This window comes from Apaloderma vittatum, unplaced genomic scaffold, assembly GCF_000703405.1.
Source record: "Apaloderma vittatum isolate BGI_N311 unplaced genomic scaffold, ASM70340v1 scaffold4107, whole genome shotgun sequence".
In the NCBI taxonomy this organism is placed as follows: domain Eukaryota; kingdom Metazoa; phylum Chordata; class Aves; order Trogoniformes; family Trogonidae; genus Apaloderma; species Apaloderma vittatum.
In genome coordinates this window covers 50,814-69,548 of record NW_009727681.1, presented here as the reverse complement: position 1 = coordinate 69,548, position 18,735 = coordinate 50,814, and the positions used below count along the sequence as shown (strand labels likewise).

Sequence of the window (18,735 nt, the reverse complement as noted above, 5' to 3'; positions counted from 1 at the left end):
CCAGCCTAGGCCATTCTATGGTTCTATGAACCCTACTTAATGCTTGCCCTGGAAAGAGGTCCCATTTACTGGCAGATGGGTACACCAAAAATAAAACATTTACAGGATCAGCATGTCATTGCAAACAGACCATTTTAACTAAATGGTTCTACCTCCTTAAGAGATATGCTATTATGATTTTTTCAGAGCACAGCCAGTTTCACGGTAACTCTGCAATAATGAAAGAAAATGCCATCAAGAACCAGATGGCAGGCATATATTCTGCTTCTCCTTATTTATGTCTGACCCAAGAGAGTGTGATCGAAAACACTATGTCGAAATGTGTGAGTCCGAGCTGCATGACACTGTTCACCCTCACCTTAATGCTATTCTCAAACTTTGCTGTAAATATTGAGCAATGAGAATAGACCAAGAAGAATGGCATAATTATGGAGTGTGATGGGATTAATTATTCTGAACTATGCAAATTGTAACAGGAAACACGGAAAGCTCATCCATCCTCAAGGAGCTTCCCTGCTGCTCAGTGATTCTCAAGTGAGAAGCATTATCAAATAACCCTGTGAACCATGAGATCCTGGGGGTCCTGCCAGCCAGGGAGAGAATTTCTCTTATGCCTCACTGAACTTTTCTGTTCGATTACCCTAATAGTTTATAACTATAATATTACTAAAGTCACAGAATGACATTTTGACTTCATTACCATGAGCTGCAGAAGTCCCACAGCTTTCAGCACAACCAGACCTACCGCTATAGATTTTCAGGCCAGAAAAATGCCATTTTTTAATATTAATAGAATCATAGAATGGCTTAGGTTTGGAGAAGCCTTAACAATCAAATATATTGTTAGTCTATCAGATACATAGTTAGCATATATCACACAATATTGCTGACTAACTGTAGCAGTGCTGTTTTACTCAATATATGAATTTTCAGTCGTAATTTGGTGAGATGAAAAGGTTCTTGTACTTCAGTAAGTTTTACAGCTACATAAGGATATGCACAGCAACAATGGTGCCCAGAAAATTTATCTTCTCAGGCTTCATGTACGAAGCAACAACACGATGTTAAAGTTGTTTATGCGCTCTTTGTGTATGCATGTGTATGCTGTTTAAGTGTGCTTTGGCCTCAAGAAACCATCAGAGTATTCGTGCAGACAAACGCATCTACAGGAGCTAGATCTGAAAGGATGTCTAAAAGAACAATGAAGAAGTCAACCTTAAAGAGAAAGCCAGGTGGCACTGCAGAAGCTGCATCTTCTGCTGCAACAGGCTGATCTTGAGAAGGTGAAGTCTGGATATCTTCAGCGGGTTTCTGCTCACTTCCAGCTTGGGAAGTTTCACTGTGAGATATGTCAGTGTCCTGAGTGCCCATCTCTGTTGCAGCATCTTTGGACTCATTCATGATAACTTCATGTTCTTCTCCCTCCCCTTCATTGTTTGATGCTGGCTCTATTACTACTGAAGGGATGCTGCTGACCTTGTTGTGGGAAAAACAAACAAACAAACAAAACACAAAAGCAGCACAAGAGTACTTAATACTTCATTTCAAGCAGTAAAACACAATTATTTGTTTATTGCACACAGCATATGTGGGAATGGAGATTTCTTTCTTCTCCACAGTGGCTTCTTACATTAAGACAGAAAATAGCACTTGTGTAAGAATCTAAAGGTGTAATCTCTTTCCTGTTTTTATTGTTCCCCTTAGTCCTCCTCAGTCTACTTTCTATGTTACCACAAATTATTGCACTAAATCATAAAAATGCTCTGCAGATAGTTTGAGTTTAATTTTCTACGTGCATGGAAATTAACAGACCTTTCTTCTCCACTCTGCTCTTAACTTTGTATGCACCTCAGCAAAGCCACAAGTTACAGGGATTTGTCCTATATTTCTTCGGGAGTTCAAGTCAGCAGGATAATAGTGACATAAAGGTGATGAAAGAAGGAAATGTGACCTATTTTTTTGATTGATTGAGGGGATTTCTCCTGATTTACAGAAACATAACTGGGAGCAGAGAAAGCAAAGCCCTAAGTAGGCAGTATCTGACCAATAACAAAGCCTAGGACAAAAAGTTTTGATAAAACTTGTTGGAGCATCCAACCTGAAAAGAACATGTTCGCTGATCCTCTGCCAGGCCATCCTCATCCTATTCTGGTGCACACAAGAAATACATGGGCAATGACAAAAGGTGGCAACTGGCTGCTGAGCTCCGGGGTCTCCTCTAATAACTGTTGTCCAGCTCCTCAGGTTGCAGAAGAAAAGGCAGCCAGTCAGATGTAGGCACATAGTTTGACCATTGTGATTTACATAAAGTAATGCTATTGAGAGGGTATGGTGCCCAGAGACAAGAAAAATCCATTACTTTGCCAGTTTCTCCAGAAAGCCCTGTTATGTGATATAGCTCATCTCCACAGGAGAGCACAGAAGGGCAACATCATGAGGGAAGGCCCTGGGGTCTCTCCCTCATGTTGTTGCCCTCAGGCCCATCAGGTCCATCACAGGAGACATCCAGCCCATCAAGTCCCATCTTGACAAGTCCAGGGGAGCCCAAGGGCACAAAGGCTGGTCACAACTCAAATTACGGACTCTGCAAAAGGGAAACCCCATGTGGGCCCTCCTCCAGGGCTATCCCAGCAAAGCCTTCAGCCTTGCTACTGGTTGGACTTGGGGGCACAGAGCTGCAGCAGTCCTGCCTCTATTGGGCTGCCCAATCTGTCCTAATTCCCCTAACATTGTGTGCTGACATGAATCACCTGAGACACCTCCTTTTCTTCTCCCTGAGGTTTGTCACCTTCAGCAACACTCTCCTGCTCAGCGGCATCACCAGTTCCTGCTGCCACAGCCATGTCATCTTCTGCTGCCACAGCTCCCTCGCTGACAGGTACCACCTACAAACAACAGGAGGGAGGGACATTTCAGGATATGAGTTATAGATATCTGCTGGAGAGACCATGGACCAGCACGGACCAGCTCTGTGAGCTCCCTGGGTGTTGCCAACCCACAGCTTTGGTTTCATTGTGTTTCCTATTGATTTTTGGGGAGGACAGTGACAGGGGCAAGCTTGTGGAGGGAAGGTGATTAACAGGTGAAACAGAGACATTTATGAAACCTCACTAGACACCACTTAGCAGAGTCCTCTGGTGTCACTAGAGGAGAAGCAGTTTGCCAAGGCTCTTGTATATTTTCATTCTCTTGCCTTCAAGCTGTATCATGGAAGAAATCCACCACAGGTTTCTACTGGGGAGGAGGAGCTCACAAACTGTTGATGGATCCACAGGACCCTGCTAGTGGAATCTGTTCTCAGGAAGAGACTCCAAGCCTTCTCCAGCTACTGGGCTGGCTTCAAAAATATCACCTTAATTACATACTCCTTTCTAATGGAGAAACTTGTAAAATTGGGCTATATCAGCAAAAGCAAATATATTCTACAGCTGGATAAATATCAGAAATCTTCAGATTCCATCAAATATCAGAAAAAATATAATAGTAAAAAGTATAACTAGGTCAGTATAAAAAAAATAAATACATAGAATCCTATTCAGTCTGGATATGACTAAACTATTTGTGATTAGTTCATATTAAAAGGTTAATGCATGTTCCATTACAGTTCTTGAAATGTGGAGAGAAAAGTACCTGCCTATAGATCAATGTTGAATCCTTCATCCAGCAGGGACTTGTTGTAATTTATGTATCTGCCTAACAACTGTATTTGCTACATTGTATTGGCACGTACTTACAGTAGCATATTGGATCTGTACTTACAGTGGATTAATCCTAAGGGTTGGAGAGTAGAATGTAGACGACAAAATTCTGTTAATCCAATTAACTTCAACATGGAATTTTTGACATATGGCAGATAGCACCAGGCTAAAGTAAAAATACTGAAGAAAAATTGTTTTCTAGATACTAAGGTCAAGCTACAGCTAGCAGAAATATCTCTGATGTCCAGTAAACAGCCTGAAGCTCTTTGTTTCCTCAGTTTGATCTTTCCTCTGCGGATAAGGCTAACTTGGCTGTCTGAACTCAGAACTACCTGCAATTGTTCAGGGACACTCTTCAGGCATTGTGTTTTAGTAATATCTAATATTCAGCACTACTCCTATTCAGTGCTATTAATTGACGTGATAAAGAAATGCTTCTGGATTCCACTAAGGCAGTAAACAGGGCTTTGTAGAAGTCCCTGGAGAAGTTTTAGTTTAAATTGAAAATGCTGCTGTCAAAGGATGCCCTATTATAAAAAGAAGTAACATCAAAGGGTATGGGTAGATGTTGATATCTCCTGTGACTTGTAAGGTGTACAAGCATGCCACTCATAGTATTAATTTTGGCAGCCTTGACCAAGGAGATATTCAGATAAATGATGAGTGTGAAAGCCCTGGTAGAGGCTAGTAGGAAAGAGAGGGAACAAGAGGGCATATTAGATTGATTTTATACCATGTGTTTCTAACGGCATGCTGCAGAAATTGATCTTGCTGCCTGTTGTGATTAGGATCAACACTTCTTTTCTATTTATTGGATTTGTACAGCCCATTTTATTTCACTAAGGAGGAGAATACTAATTTCCATGAATCGTCTCTCAAATGCCCGCAGGGAAAAGGTGACACTCGCACAGCCTGTAGCCACGAGTCACTGAATGTATACCATTGCTCACAATTGTGTAATCATTTGTTCTTGTGAATACAAAACCAATTCAAGCTAGAAATAAAAAAAGAATCTTTTACAAAAATGCATGTGAGGTAGCACAAAACTGTTGTCACTATCAGCCTCAAATGTATTTGATTAGTACAGGGAAAAAAAAAAAAGGTTAATTCCCCCTGAATTCATAATCAGCAATGGTGAACTACGTACTTGCAGATAGTTACCCGGATTACCTGACTTTATATTGAAAACCAAACCTACAAATCGCTCTTCCATTGGTCATCAATAATATTAGAGTCTAACAGTATTCCAATTGAAAATTGGACACTTGTCCCACTATTCTAACCACAAAGAGCACAAAGAAAGGTTCACTCAATGTAATGAGGGCAGTGATAGAAGAACCACTTGACTGCATTAATTGCAGCAGAAGTGAATGTTTCTTTACCCAGGCAATAGACAATTCACAGGCTTGCAATCTCTTCTCATTAACAGTGCTGTCAGCTCAATACGATGCCACAGATATGGCAGCAGCAAGAACAAGTCTAGGGAGAGGAGAAGGAGGGGTCTGCCAGTGGACCTCCCTGAGACATGTCAGTTTTTCAGAGCTGAAGATCTCATCCCATGGCTGGATTTAGAAAAGGACTGGGTAATTTTTATGACGGTTAGAACTGCAGCTATGCTAGCTAATATAATGTCAAGAGTAACTGATCATGATGCTTTAGGGAGTACATCAATTGCTTACAAAGCCTTGGAAGACTTTTGGGGTAGTACTGAAGGAGTTGTTATGCAAGTTAACAGTATCAAAGGGACTACCCTGCACTGGAGGCAAGATACCAGCTTAGCAAACAGAATCACAGAATGGTTTGAGTTGGAAGGGACCTTTAAGATCATCTAGTTCCAACCCCCCCACCATGGGCAGGGACACCTTACATTAGACCAGGTTGCTCAATGCCTCATCCAACCTGGCCTTGAACAATTCTAGGCAGGAGGCATCCACAACTCCTCCAGGCAACCTGTTCCAGTGCCTCACCACCCTCACAGAAAATAATTTCTTCCTACTACCTAATCTAACTTCTTTCAGTTTGAAACTGTTAACCCTTGTCCTATGCTCTCTGATTTCCTGTAGGCCCTCTTTAAGTACTGTAAGGACACTATAAGGTCTGCCTGGAGTCTTTTCTTCTCCACGCTGAACAACCCCAGTTCTCTCAGCCTGTCCTCATATAGAAGATGCTCAGACCTCTGATCATCTTTATGACCGTTCTCTGGACTCATTCCAACAGGTCCATGCCCTCTTATGCTGGGAGCCCCAGGCTGAACATAGTACTACAGGTGATGTCTCACAAGAGCGGAGTAGAAGAATCACCTCCCTCAACCTGCTGGTCACACTTCTCTTGATGCTGCCCAGGATGTGATCGGCTTTCTGGGCTGCAAATGCACATTGCTGGGTCACACTGAGCTTCTTGTCAACCAACATGCACAAGTCCTCTGCAGGGCTGCTCTCAATCCATCTCTACCCAGTATATATTTGTGTTTGGTATTGCCCTGACTCAGGATAAAGACCTCGCACTTGGCCTTGCTGAACTCCGTGAAGTTCACACAAGCCCACCTCTCAAACCCGTCAAAGTCCCTCTGGATGGCATCTCCTCTCTTCAGTGTGTCTATTGCGGCACAGAGCTTCGTGTTGTCAGCAAACTTGCTGAGGGTGCACTTGATCCCACTGTCTGTGTTGCTAACAAAGACGTTACATAGCACCGGTCCCAATACTAATCCCTGAGGAATGTCATTCATCACTGGACTCCACTTGGACTCTGAATGCAACCATACAGCCAATTCCTCATACACCGAGTGTCTCCAATTTAGAGATGTCATGAAGGACGGTGTCAAATGCTTTGCACAAGTCCAAGTAAATGATATCAGTTGCTCTTCTCTTATTTACCAATGCTGTAATCCACCACATCAAATTTGTCAGGCATGATTTGCCCTTAGTGAAGCCATGTTGGCTGTCACCAGCCATCTCCTTATTTTCTATGTGCCTTACCACATTTTCCAAGAAGATGTGCCCATGATCTTGCTGGGCATAGAGGTGAGATTGACTGGTGTGTAGTTCCCCTGACTGTCCTTCCTAAAAGAGTCTGTATTCTTTGTTCCAACACTCTAGTCACAGAAGCCATCCCACCACATCTCTGCCTGGTGGTAGTTTTGATTTCTTATGGCAGCTCTTCTGCATACAGTAATACCACTATTTTAAACAGAAGACAGGGTCAAACTTAGAAGATAAGGACAAATGGTATTAAAAAAAGGAGAAAGATTTCAAAGACCTAGCCTTGGTGCTCACAGGATAGTGAGGAATTTCTTGGATGCTTCTTTCCGGACTGGCCTTGTTGGGAGTGACAAGCCAACACTAGAGAACCAATACAACACTCACTTGCACCAGGTTGAGTTTGATCTACTACTCCTGTCTTGTACCTTCTTGTTAGTGTAATTCCAGTGATTTCTACATGGATGTGGTGAGTGAGTATGGCACCAGTGAGTCCCAAATTCCCTTCCCAGTGACACCAGGATACCCTGGAGCCACAGATATATGCTTGACTCTAGCAGAGCTAATGCTGTTCTATAGGAGGGTAACAAATCCAAGCTCGGACAGCTGGACTTACCATGTCCTGAAATCAAAGTGAATGAAGACTAGTTCATGATCTTTTTGCATACATTGTGGCAACAGCAAGTAACAACAAAAAAAGAATGTTGTCAGCACCTGAAGATACACATTCTAGGTGATCAATAACTAGGAGTTACAGTCTCTTTCCAAGTCCCTGCTTCCACTCCTGCATTTGATACACAACCACTCTTCTTGTGCTGCTCTCTGTGCGTGTTTGAACTATATATGTAGTTTCACTTTGGTACAGAAGGGTACAGGATAAGTAGTGTTACCTCTTCTGAAGAAATATAAGTAAAATACAATAATATGAGTCCACACATGCACAGTTTAAAGTAAATCATTGCGCTTTTCAGTTGCTTTGTAATTTAATTTTTACTTGATGCCAGATTTGTGTGGTAGCAAACAAATTCGTAACATAATATTTTCAAATATCTGTTTTAGTTCAGGGTACATTGTGCTAGGAAAAATAAATTATTATTCAAAGTTGTTTTTTTTTAATTTTTGTAAAGATGTTTGCAGAAGGCTAGGAAAACACATTTATGGAAAGTGTAAAAGCTACTGGGAATCTATGCAACATATTTCCATATGTCAATAGAAACAGCATTATAATTCCTTCCACCATGGAGCTGCTTTGTTAGCTGCCTCAAGTTGTCTCTCTATACTGCTGCCCACAGGCAGTTTCTAAGGCAGGTGCTGCATTGAATGAGAGGTATTGCAATACATAGTACAGACACAGATATATTGGTGCACTATTAGAATAGGTACCACAGCTAGGTCAAAGTTGCTTTGTATCAGCCTGTATATTGATGACATGCAAATGACATTTTTTGTCACAATTCTCTTGAAGATATTAAAGCACAACCCCATTCTTGAGGCTGTTCATATCTACCTCGCTTTCTTTCTCAGCAACTCCAGTTGTCTCCTTATCCCCTGCCTCGACACTGACCTGTACAAAGCAGAAACATTGTCATCACCTTAGCCATGCTGAGGCAGAGAAATTGGTATGGACCAAGCTTAATGGAAGCACGGTATGAATGGGATGCAGTGAAATGAATGGCTGGAAATAAATGGGATAGTATATAGGAAACAGAAAGATTCTTGCTGCCACATATAGTCTGCAACAAAAGTAGTTATAGGCTAAAACACAATAAATAAAACCTTTTACACATATCATTATCATCACCCTGTAAGCACACAGGACAATTTTATTTACTTTTATTACCAGTATTCTCATAATAGCACCAGATTTGAAGAATTTTTTAGTAAGTAACAACCCACAACACTGCTGACCTGGCAGTTTCCAGCAAGCCCAGATTTCTTCCAACAAAGACTCAAACAGTTCCTATTTTAACTTGCTGCTGCCCCTGCAGCTCACTAGATTTTCAAGGTAAACTTTCTAAAACACTTACTTCTTCCACTCATGTTGGACTGCAAGTCATTTAAAGGGGCTGTTCAAAAGAGGTGAGTCACAAAGTTCATAATTTTTTTTCAAGAATCACGTTTCTCTAGGTCCATATTCAGTGGTACATGCAGCAGGTGCCTGACATTTAAAAAATTAGACATGTGTCAGCAGTTTTCCAAATCTGACACCCATTTAGGTATTCAGTGGGTTGAATGCACTGAATGGTCATGTGCTCCCCCCGATCATCCTTTTTACAGCACAGATGCCATCTAACACTTAGGTCTTTTTCTACAAAGGTCAACAGTCAAAATTGCTAAAGTTCAGGCTTGGGTTGGGACATTTGGAAGTGCTTTTTCTTTTTTCTGTTCAGACTTGGCCTTCTGCCAATACAGACTATTTCTAAAGACACTACGCTGAGGAAAAGAAAATGAAAGCCTCATTACGGACATCCACTTTGCTAATAAATTTTGAGGCTGCTTTGCCAACACAGCTAGGTCAGATTTTTCAAAAGAACGGTAAGGGTGAAGACAGGTCATGCAGACCTGTGTGAGGGTATGGCAGATTGGACCGTCTGCATTAGCAATCAGGAATTAGGAGACCTCAAGTACTCAGGCTTCAGCTAACTTGCCTTCACATGCCCACATGTCACTCCAAAATTTGTACAAGTTTCAGCTGAAATGTTTGTATGTTTCTTTTTTTATTAAAAGGATGCTGAGTTATATCCAAACTTCATATCACTCATCTTTTTTCTCATCTTCTAGTATTGCCTGCAGTCACTTCATAAGCTCCAAACATGTCCAGATGCAAGGGCAAGGCAGCTGCTGACAGTGGTGTCACCATAGAAAACTCTCACAGCTTTATCCCAATACAATTACAGAATTACAGTGTTATATAACATTTTTTAAATGACTAATTTTTTCTTTTTTGACAGTACCAAACCTCTGCTGTTGAGTCCTCAATTTTATAGTAAGATTGAAGAGACTGTAGAGGATCTTAAATAGAAAAAAAAAAATCAACTGCAAAATATAATTATTTCTTACTCTAGTGATGCACGCATGCACACAGCCACCCAGAGAAGTCTCATGCTTTTGGTTTACAGACAAGATGTACGCAAATGTTTCTACTGCTTGAAAAATATTTATGTCCAACTGCAAGTTGGTAGATTAACACCTTCCTTACTTTTACTATTAAAAAGTGCTGATTTTTTACCATCAGCTGCATTTACAAGCCAACTTGCCTTCAGAAATGAGCATCATCCTGCACTTTATAGTCAGGAACATGCTAGACTCTGCCATTCTCTTACTAATAACCTGGTAATATCCTCTTGAAAGAACCTCATCAGCTCAGTTTTGTGCCTCTGCAGAAGAATCTAATACATACATAGGCATATTTTAAAATGACAACTGTTTTCTAGGGTAACTGAAAGCACGATTTTGGTGGGAAAGAGGAAAGTAAGGAGAGCTCCCCTTGCTTTCCAAAGCTTGAGACTTCCCAAAGCTAATTTGACTATTGTGCACTAGTCAAATTAGCAGCATTTTGCTTTTTTCTTTTTTCATTAGCCAGAAGTTGAGATTTTGTGGATGGTGGTGTTTGAGAAGAGAGGCAACTGCATGAAAACCTAGTAAAAAGAATGACTGAAATAATATCTGAGTAAAGTAACACCCTAGTTCCATAAACAAAGAAAAATGTGCTTCTAAAGACTTCAGCGGAATGACATGATGCTACACCAGTTCTCCCTCATGTATTAGAGCCATATATACTTAATAGCCTCATGCTTCAACTTTGCATCTGCCCTTTGTTGGGCACTCAGAATCAGGAGAAAGTTTGCACTGCTTTTCTGTATGAAACCATTGCATTGCTCTCCCAAATGACATGCTTCACCATTTGGGCACTGTGAACATTACCTGCAGTGAGATTCAACCATAATGAAATACCCTCAAAGCTGCAGGTCTCTGCTGTACTTGCTCAGTGACTGCAAAGAACTTATCAGGAGGTAGTTTCATATATACTCATACCCGGCTTTGAAAACTGCAGTATTTAGTTGAGTGTCTGACTGCTTTAACAGGAGAATATCAGAGTTCAGTAGACCCAAAACACTGGAAGTCACTTTCCAAAATAACAAGCATAAAGGCAATTAAAAAGCTGATCTCTGAACAGTGCTCTCAACTCCAAGTGTTATGTCTCACATGTAGGAGAAGAATCACAGAATCACAGAATGTCAGGGGTTGGAAAGGACCTCAAAAGATCATCTAGTCCAGCCCCACTGCCGGAGCAGGATCACCTACAGTAGATTGTACAGGAGGGTGTCCAGGCAGGTTTTGAATGTCTCCAGAGAAGGAGACTCCACAACCTCCCTGGGCAGCCTGTGCCAGTGCTCTGTCATCCTTACAGGGAAAAAGTTTTTCTTAATATTTTTGCGGAACCTCCTATGTTCCAGCTTGTATCCATTGCCCCTTGTCCTGTCATTGGACATCACTGAAAAGAGCCTGGCACCATCCTCCTGACACTCCTCCTTGACATATTTATAAACATTTATGAGGTCACCACTCAGCCTCCTCCAAGCTGAAGAGACCCAGCTCCTTCAGCCTTTCCTCATAAGGGAGATGTTCCACCCCCTTCATTACCTTTGTGGCTCTGCGCTGGACTCTCTCAAGCAGTTCTCTGTCTCTCTTGAGCTGAGGGGCCCAGAATTGGACACAATACTCCAGATGTGGCCTCACCAGGGCAGAGTAGAGGGTCAGGAGGACTTCTCTCGACTTACTAGCTACTCCCTTTCTAATGCACCCCAGGATGCCATTGGCCTTCTTGTCCACGAGGGCACATTGCTGGCTCATGGTCATCTTGCTGTTCACCAGGATCCCCAGGTCTCTTTCCCCTACACTGCCCTCCAGCAGTTCAGTCCCCAGCCTGTACTGGCACACGGGGTTATTCCTTCTCAGGTGCAAAACTCTACACTTGCCCTTGTTGAACTTCTTAAGATTTCTCCCCACCCAACCCTCCAGTCTGTCTAGGTCTCTTTGAATGGCAGCACAGCCTTCTGGTGTGTCAACCACTCCTCCAAGTTTTGTGTCGTCAGCAAACTTGCTGACAACACTCTCTAATCCCACATCCAGGTCACTGATGAATATATTGAAAAGCACTGGCCCCAGCACTGACCCCTGAGAGACCCCACTAGACACAGGCTGCCAACTAGAAGAAAGGGAAATAACAAGATTTCATAAGCTTTCACTTTATTATAATGTCCTTATGCCATCTTTCTTCAAATGTGAAAAAATTAGTTTGGTGAGAGGGGTAGTATTATTTTAAAAAGAAATAAATCAGTGATTAATGCATTATATCTCTTAGACTGTATCCTCTGGAGTTTACAGCCTTTGGAGAAGCTATGGAAACAGGGAAACAACTGTTTTGGTGTATGTAAGTCTATGCAAGGACTTTTTAGCATGGCTAACCTCACTTCTGTTGGTGCACACATTGGTGTCCCTTTCATTATCAAGTATTTTATGCCCTCCCCCAAAGAGATAACTATTAACAGTTACTCATAAAAACTTTATTTTTTTTGTGGTATCTGAGACCTGAAGGACCAAGACAAAAAGAGGTAATAAGATCCCAGACAAAAATTCTGACAAGCTCTTTTAATGAAGTATTGGCAATCCTGTTCAGGCAGACTATGAAACATCAAGTAACTGAATCCAAAACTCCCTGAGCAGCAGGTGGTACCCTATCCCCTGGAAAATTCTCTACTTGATGTAAATAAAAAACTCTACTAGAAAATTTACTGTGACAGTCCTACAATGAAGAACACATGCCATAAATTCTCAAGATTAACGGGATATGACAGGAAATTAAACCGATTAGTGGCTTCCATCCCAAATTGGAAGTTACTAAAATCGATAAAGATTCCCAGTAAGAAAGTATCTATCAATATTTTACAGCTCCACTTTTAAAGTAAACTGTCACTCACAAAGCAAATGAACGAAGAACTGCTGTGGAGAAATTACATGTTTTCATCTTTTGCAACTCAGTCTACTTTTCCTTTGCTTTGATCATATTTGTCATTAATCCTAATCTTCAAAATTCTTCTTTGCAAGTCCTTCAGCCCTTCCTGAAATAACCCCTCAGAGCCCAATGCAAAATTCAGACATTTTAAAAATCAACACTTTTAGGTTATTTTCACAAATTTGCAAGGACAACTTCCTATTAAAGAAGCAATGAAAAACCAAGCATGAATCTAATCAAAACTGTTCATCTTCTATTTAATGCCTAAGGTCCTCCTCCTGGATTGCTCTTAAATTGCCTGGCTCTTGCACTGTGTTTCTCTCTGCCTCTCTTCCTACAGCTCTGCAGTCCTGTGCCTTGGCTAGAGCAGCTGCAGACAGACCATGGGCCCAGAATTCCTCAGGGACAATCAGGTAGCAAAATGAATCATCTGAAAAGGCCATGCCAGCCAATGATGCAGCCACTGCCTGTCATTTAATTAGTGCTTAAGATGTGCAACAGGCTCCAGAGTGTCTCCTTTGTCTTAGTGTGAGACAAAAAGGAGCTGGCTTCCTTTTAGAAAAATGGTGAACTTCTTTTACAATTTTTCTTCTTCATTAAAATCGTACAGATAATCAAAATAAAACAAGCTTTTCAGCTTCAGTAATATTTGTCCTTCCATGTTATTCCCTGCCATTCACTCGTAGGAAGAGAGCTCCAGACCAATGACTGATTTCCCCATCCCTCCTCTCTCCCTCTTCCCTCCCTCCTTCTTTGCTCCAAACTACTAAATTCACTCTGACTAGACAAAAGGCATTTTGGACAAGAGTTTGATGAAACAATGTGCACCAGTCAGGCAATTTAATTCTTTGCCTTACTACAGAGTTGACAAGTTATTAGTGTGATTTGTATCAACTGAAAAAATCCCACACAGGAAAGGGAGAGCCTGGTCTCCACAGACCAGGGGGCTTTCTTTCTTTGGTTATGTTATTGGAAGGGGATTATCCTGAAGTCACTTGCTCCAGTGTGTAACTTGGAACCAAACAGAAGCGAATTTTTAAAAAATTAATTAAATAAATACTCAAAACTCATGCAAACGTGACCAGAATTAAACTCTAAATGTAGTTCAGGAGAACATACTGGGACTGCTTCCCAATACTAACAACACCTAACAATGCTGTTAGGAGCCCAGGAGAACAGGAAGGGTTGTACAGAGACAGATGTTATTTTCCTTTTCCCCAACATACCTCAGAACAGCCCACCCAGCACTGTCCCCCTTTTCTTCTACAATTAATTATTTTTTCTTTCTTAGGAAGATGGGAGGCAAGGGAGGAATTAATTAGGCAGGTGCTACAGCCAAAGTTCAGCCTGCCTCTTTTTTTCATTTGTGCTGGACACCACTTTTATTCCCGTGGAACCACACAGGCAAACTCATCAATAGTGGGAGGTGCCTCTGCCCATTGCAGAGGAGTTGGAACTTGATGATCTTTAAGGTCCCTTCCAACTTAAACCATTCTATGATTCTATTTGGTCTTTAATAAACTACATTCATACTCCAGAGCCTTGCACACCAACACTGGTACTTCCTTCTTTCTGCTGAAGACAGTTTGCTTAGATATCGCCTGTGGATTTTTCATGGGTCTACCACCACCAGCAGGTAACCAGTCTGTCTTTGGTGGCCAAAGCTAGTGGGCCTCATGTTACCCTCCTAAGTTAATGACACTACCCAGTCTAGAGTCATCAATAGGTGTCATCATTAGTTTGTAGTGCCTGAGCCATTGACACCAATACAAATGTTAAACAAGATCAGCTCCAGAGACAGATCCATGAGAGGCTGCATATCTGATAGGTCTTCTGTCAATGCTCTGCACTGCCACGTCTGTAGATGCCACCTACTTCCACTTCCTTCAGCTAATTTGCATCTACATCAGCTAATATTGCTTCCCATGTGGCAGTCTATCAAATGCTTACTGAAAATCACCTGATTTCATCATGAATTGGGTATCATCATCCCTACTTAGCAGATAAAGATACACAAGAACTCATCAAAGGCCAAGATCAGCCCAGCAAGCAGAACCTTGCTCTTCTGGGAATACTTAGGGCACCAAACTGTGCTTGATGGTCAAAAAGCACAGCTACACAGCTTCTACTGGCTTCTGTGGCAGAGGAACTGAACCACAAAACAACCCCTGTTTCTGCCCACTTTTTCAGTAGTAATCTGCATAGTCTAACAGTGGCAAACACTCATTAGAGACTTTGAATATGATATTGTCTCAAAAAAAGCATGAAAACTGTCAGCCTACAAAAACAGATGCATTTTTCCTCCAGGGCTTCTCAGCCTATAGATAGCCACTCCAAGACCTTCTGACAGTAGTATGTAGAAGAGGAACCTCAGCTGGATGAAAATGATATTCACTCAGACACCTATTATAAAAAGGGATGCTAGTTAGCAGAAAAAAATCATGCCCTGCTCTGTTCTTCTTGCAGAGCTTTCATTTTTCCTCCTCCCACTGTTTCCTGAATGCTGACATGTAAATATCTCCAACCTGGTGCTTGAAGTTCCCTCTTCAGCTCATGGCTGATTTCTAAAACCACAAGCCTTGTATACATTTACATTACAATGGCTTTTTTTTCTGGTATCGTCATGCTCTAGCAAGGATCATACAAAATTACATTGTCTTAGCACTTGCAGATCATCTTGAAATGAAATAAGAAAACTGTTAATAAGGTCATTTAAAAATGGCATCAAGTCTTTCCCTTTATGAAGATCGTCTGGAATCAAACAATCTAAAAAAATACAATCACTCAGCTGAACTTCAGTCTAAAATGCCAGATACAAGAGGTATGACATTTTAGGGCGGAAAGGAAGATGCATGCTCAAGAGGCATGATGACACAGCCATAGATGGATGGTGACGATGGAAAGGATGGCTGAAATGCAGCAGAAATATTCACCATGGCAAGAAGTGGCTCAGGTAAGGCCCGGGAAGTGGCATGAGGGACAGGTCACTCACCACAGCCTGGTCTGCTGGCTCGGCAGGTTCAGTGAGGATGGCCTCCTTTTCTGCAGGAGCAGCAGCAAGGGCTTCCTCAACCTTGGGTTCTCCAGCTGGAGCTTCTTCAGCCTCGGTCTTTTATTTTATCAGTTTTTAAGTAGACAGTGGAAAAATTGTTGAGGAGCACATGATAGTACGGAGGGAGGAGGGGAATGGGAACGGTACCTGGCACAGTGCTGCTTCAGCAGCTCAATCTTGCCAGGTTTTGCCAGGGAGAGGACACCAGTGCTTGGCCTTATAGCATCTAAAGGGCATTTTCATCCTCAGTGTTCTATCTGTAAACCAACCCAGTCCCACACTCTTCCCTCACAAGGAAAGAAAACATCAGCTTCCTGAATTACCAAAAGGGGCAATGGAAGTGGGGTGAAAGCACTGGGTTTGCTCAGAAATGCTCTTGAAACTGATGGCAAGGCCAGGAGTTGAAACTGGCACTCATGTGTACAAACCCTGGGCTTCAAATATGAGTTTTAAAAATTATCTCCTATTCCCTAAATCTGCCTGTTCTCAGACAATATAATCCCTTCTCCAGTGAAGGTAAGAAGAGATTCAAGTGGTTTTTATATGCACAAGGGCAACCATCGACTGCCTGAATTCTGGCAGTGTGAAAATCATCCCTCATTTCTTATTAAAATGTGTTCCCTCTTGAACCTTCAATCACCTACAAGGCATCCATTTGTCAACAGTCTATTGGGACTTCTACCCTTTTATATTCTGGCAGAAGATCATTTTTGAGCCAGAGAATCTAGCAAATCTCACCAGACCTGCAACACATTCAGTCTTGTGGCAAAACAGCTCACAGCAAAAGTGTGATCTCCAACGGAGACGCCATTTTGCTAATACAGGCACACACAGCGGGGGAGCTGTAAGCTGTGCTCAGCATATTCCATTTGTAGGGGGCTGGTTAGCTCAGTAAGTTGAGTGTGGTGCTAACAACACTAAGGTCGTGGGTTTGATTCCCGTTTGGTCCCCATGTGTTGCCTGATCTAGTCGAAAGGTGGCGTCCCTGGTGACAGGGAGGCTGGATTAAAATGATCTCTAAGGTCCCTTCCAGCCTAGGCCATTCTATGATTCTATAAGATAGCTGACTCAACCAGATAAAATAACCTAGCAGATCATTTTGCCATGAACAAATTGCTCAGCATAATATGAAGCTCAAATGCTATTGAGCTGCTTTGCAGTTGATAACATGCATCTGGCTAGAAGGTCTCCTGTGATGAAGAGATAGCTTCCATGAAATTCTTAAAAGACACTAAAATCCTCTCCTCTACAATATTTTTCAGGAAAAGCTCCATAGCCTCTCACTTCTCACATACTCCTCATGGAAACTGATTTTTAACGAGGTATAGAAAAGTCTGCCTAATCATGACCTTCAGGATTTGGCACAGCATAAACAAACATTCACTATATGATAAAATGCTGTGCAGAAATCTCTGTGTAGTGCAATAATGCCAGCTCTAGTGAATTTTACAATGAAGAAATAGGACTGAAATAAGAAACACAAAGCAGATTTATCCTAGGTGACTAATGAGTTTCCTGAGCTTTAACACTGGAAAAAACTTTCAGGTTTAAAATCACAGGTAACATGTTATGTTGTGCATTGTTGTGCTTCAAGCTACTTGTTGATAAGTAGTCATTAGACTAGTTACTACAAGTAAAAATAGTCTCATCATGTTCAGTAACCATTATGAACACAAGCACTGCCAGAGGCATTATACAAAAGCCACATTAAATAATATCGAGTATCACTCTGCTGCTATTAAGTAGCTATAGCAGTCACCCAACAATGCTGCTAATTCCACGGCCTTACTCCAGGCTAAACAAAGAATAAAAGTGAGAACGCCCAATGCCAGAAAGATTCTCCACTCCTTCAAAGTAGACTGTGTGGGCTATTAATATGTGGAGAGTGCATAAAACTCCAGCAATAATGAAGACATTTAAATAGTCATTATGCCCTATCACCTACTTGCTGTACACTGGACCATAGTTCTCATCCTTGCCACTTCTTACACACAATAAATGAACAAACTGTTTGACTACACCTTTGAAAAATAAACACATCTCAGAATATCTGATTTTCTCTCCTTTTTCTCTGTGCTATCCTTGGGAAAGATTATTTCAGTGAGCAAAGACTGACAACTACAATGATTTTTGTGATATAGAGGGTGGAAAACACAATAAAGGAGAAAATATTTTTGCACGAAGGAAAAATTGTGCCATTTTTCACAAAGCATTTAAAAAGAAAGAAAAAGCCACCACTTACCAATGGTTCTGCCATGTTCTCATTTGATTGCACTGCAAATGCAGAGGTATCCTAGATATAGAAATGAAAGACAACAATGTAAATATATTTGAGACGGGATGTTTGCAGATGTCCGTCAAAGACTTGACTTTTTCATTGGTTTGCTCAGGTAAAGGCATAAGTAAATTTACATAGAATAAGATGACAAATAGATAACCTAAATAGGTATTAATAATATTTATTAGTTAAGCAGTATTAATCTTAAAGACATTCCTTTTTCAATTATACATTCCATGCTTCTAAGCCGCAAAATGTTATTAAAGGCGGAGAAAACCCCTTCGTTAAACACATGTAAATTGCAATTGTTTCAGACACAATATATTACCAAGTTGCAAAACTCAGATTTTTTTTTGCAGACTACACATGCTTCTGCCTAGGGAGCATGCCACCTTAGAGCTAATTTCACATCCTCTAGATTCTGGGCTTTTATTTGAATAGTAATTATAGTAATTATGGATACAAAATTTTACCTGCATTAAGAAGATACAAAAATGGAGATGTTTTCCAGTATCTATGATTCTATGATCAGAACCAATGCATTCAGAATCACTTTATTTGCAAAATACTCATGGGTCAAATCCTTTTCATACTGCAGTGGGGGCACCAAATTTTGATTTCCTTGGGGCATACATTTTGTCTGTTCTGCCCCTTTCTTCTGGATCCTTCACTAATTTAAAAATCCTGGAGCAGAATGGTTAAGCATCGGAAGACTG

At 41.2% G+C, this 18,735-nt stretch overlaps 1 protein-coding gene across 1 annotated transcript in view; it reads right to left on the bottom strand.

Moving 5' to 3' along the window:
* Nucleotides 1-1,125: 1,125 nt before the first annotated feature.
* AMPH (amphiphysin) overlaps nt 1,126-18,735 on the bottom strand; it is a 59,181-nt gene continuing 41,571 nt past the window's right edge. Inside the window, exons 16-20 of the mRNA XM_009873746.1 lie at nt 17,984-18,034; nt 15,682-15,798; nt 8,181-8,237; nt 2,753-2,885; nt 1,126-1,490 (exon numbers count right to left, since the gene is read on the bottom strand). Coding sequence (XP_009872048.1) covers nt 1,126-1,490; nt 2,753-2,885; nt 8,181-8,237; nt 15,682-15,798; nt 17,984-18,034 — 723 coding nt within the window. The remainder of the gene's footprint in view (nt 1,491-2,752; nt 2,886-8,180; nt 8,238-15,681; nt 15,799-17,983; nt 18,035-18,735) is intronic.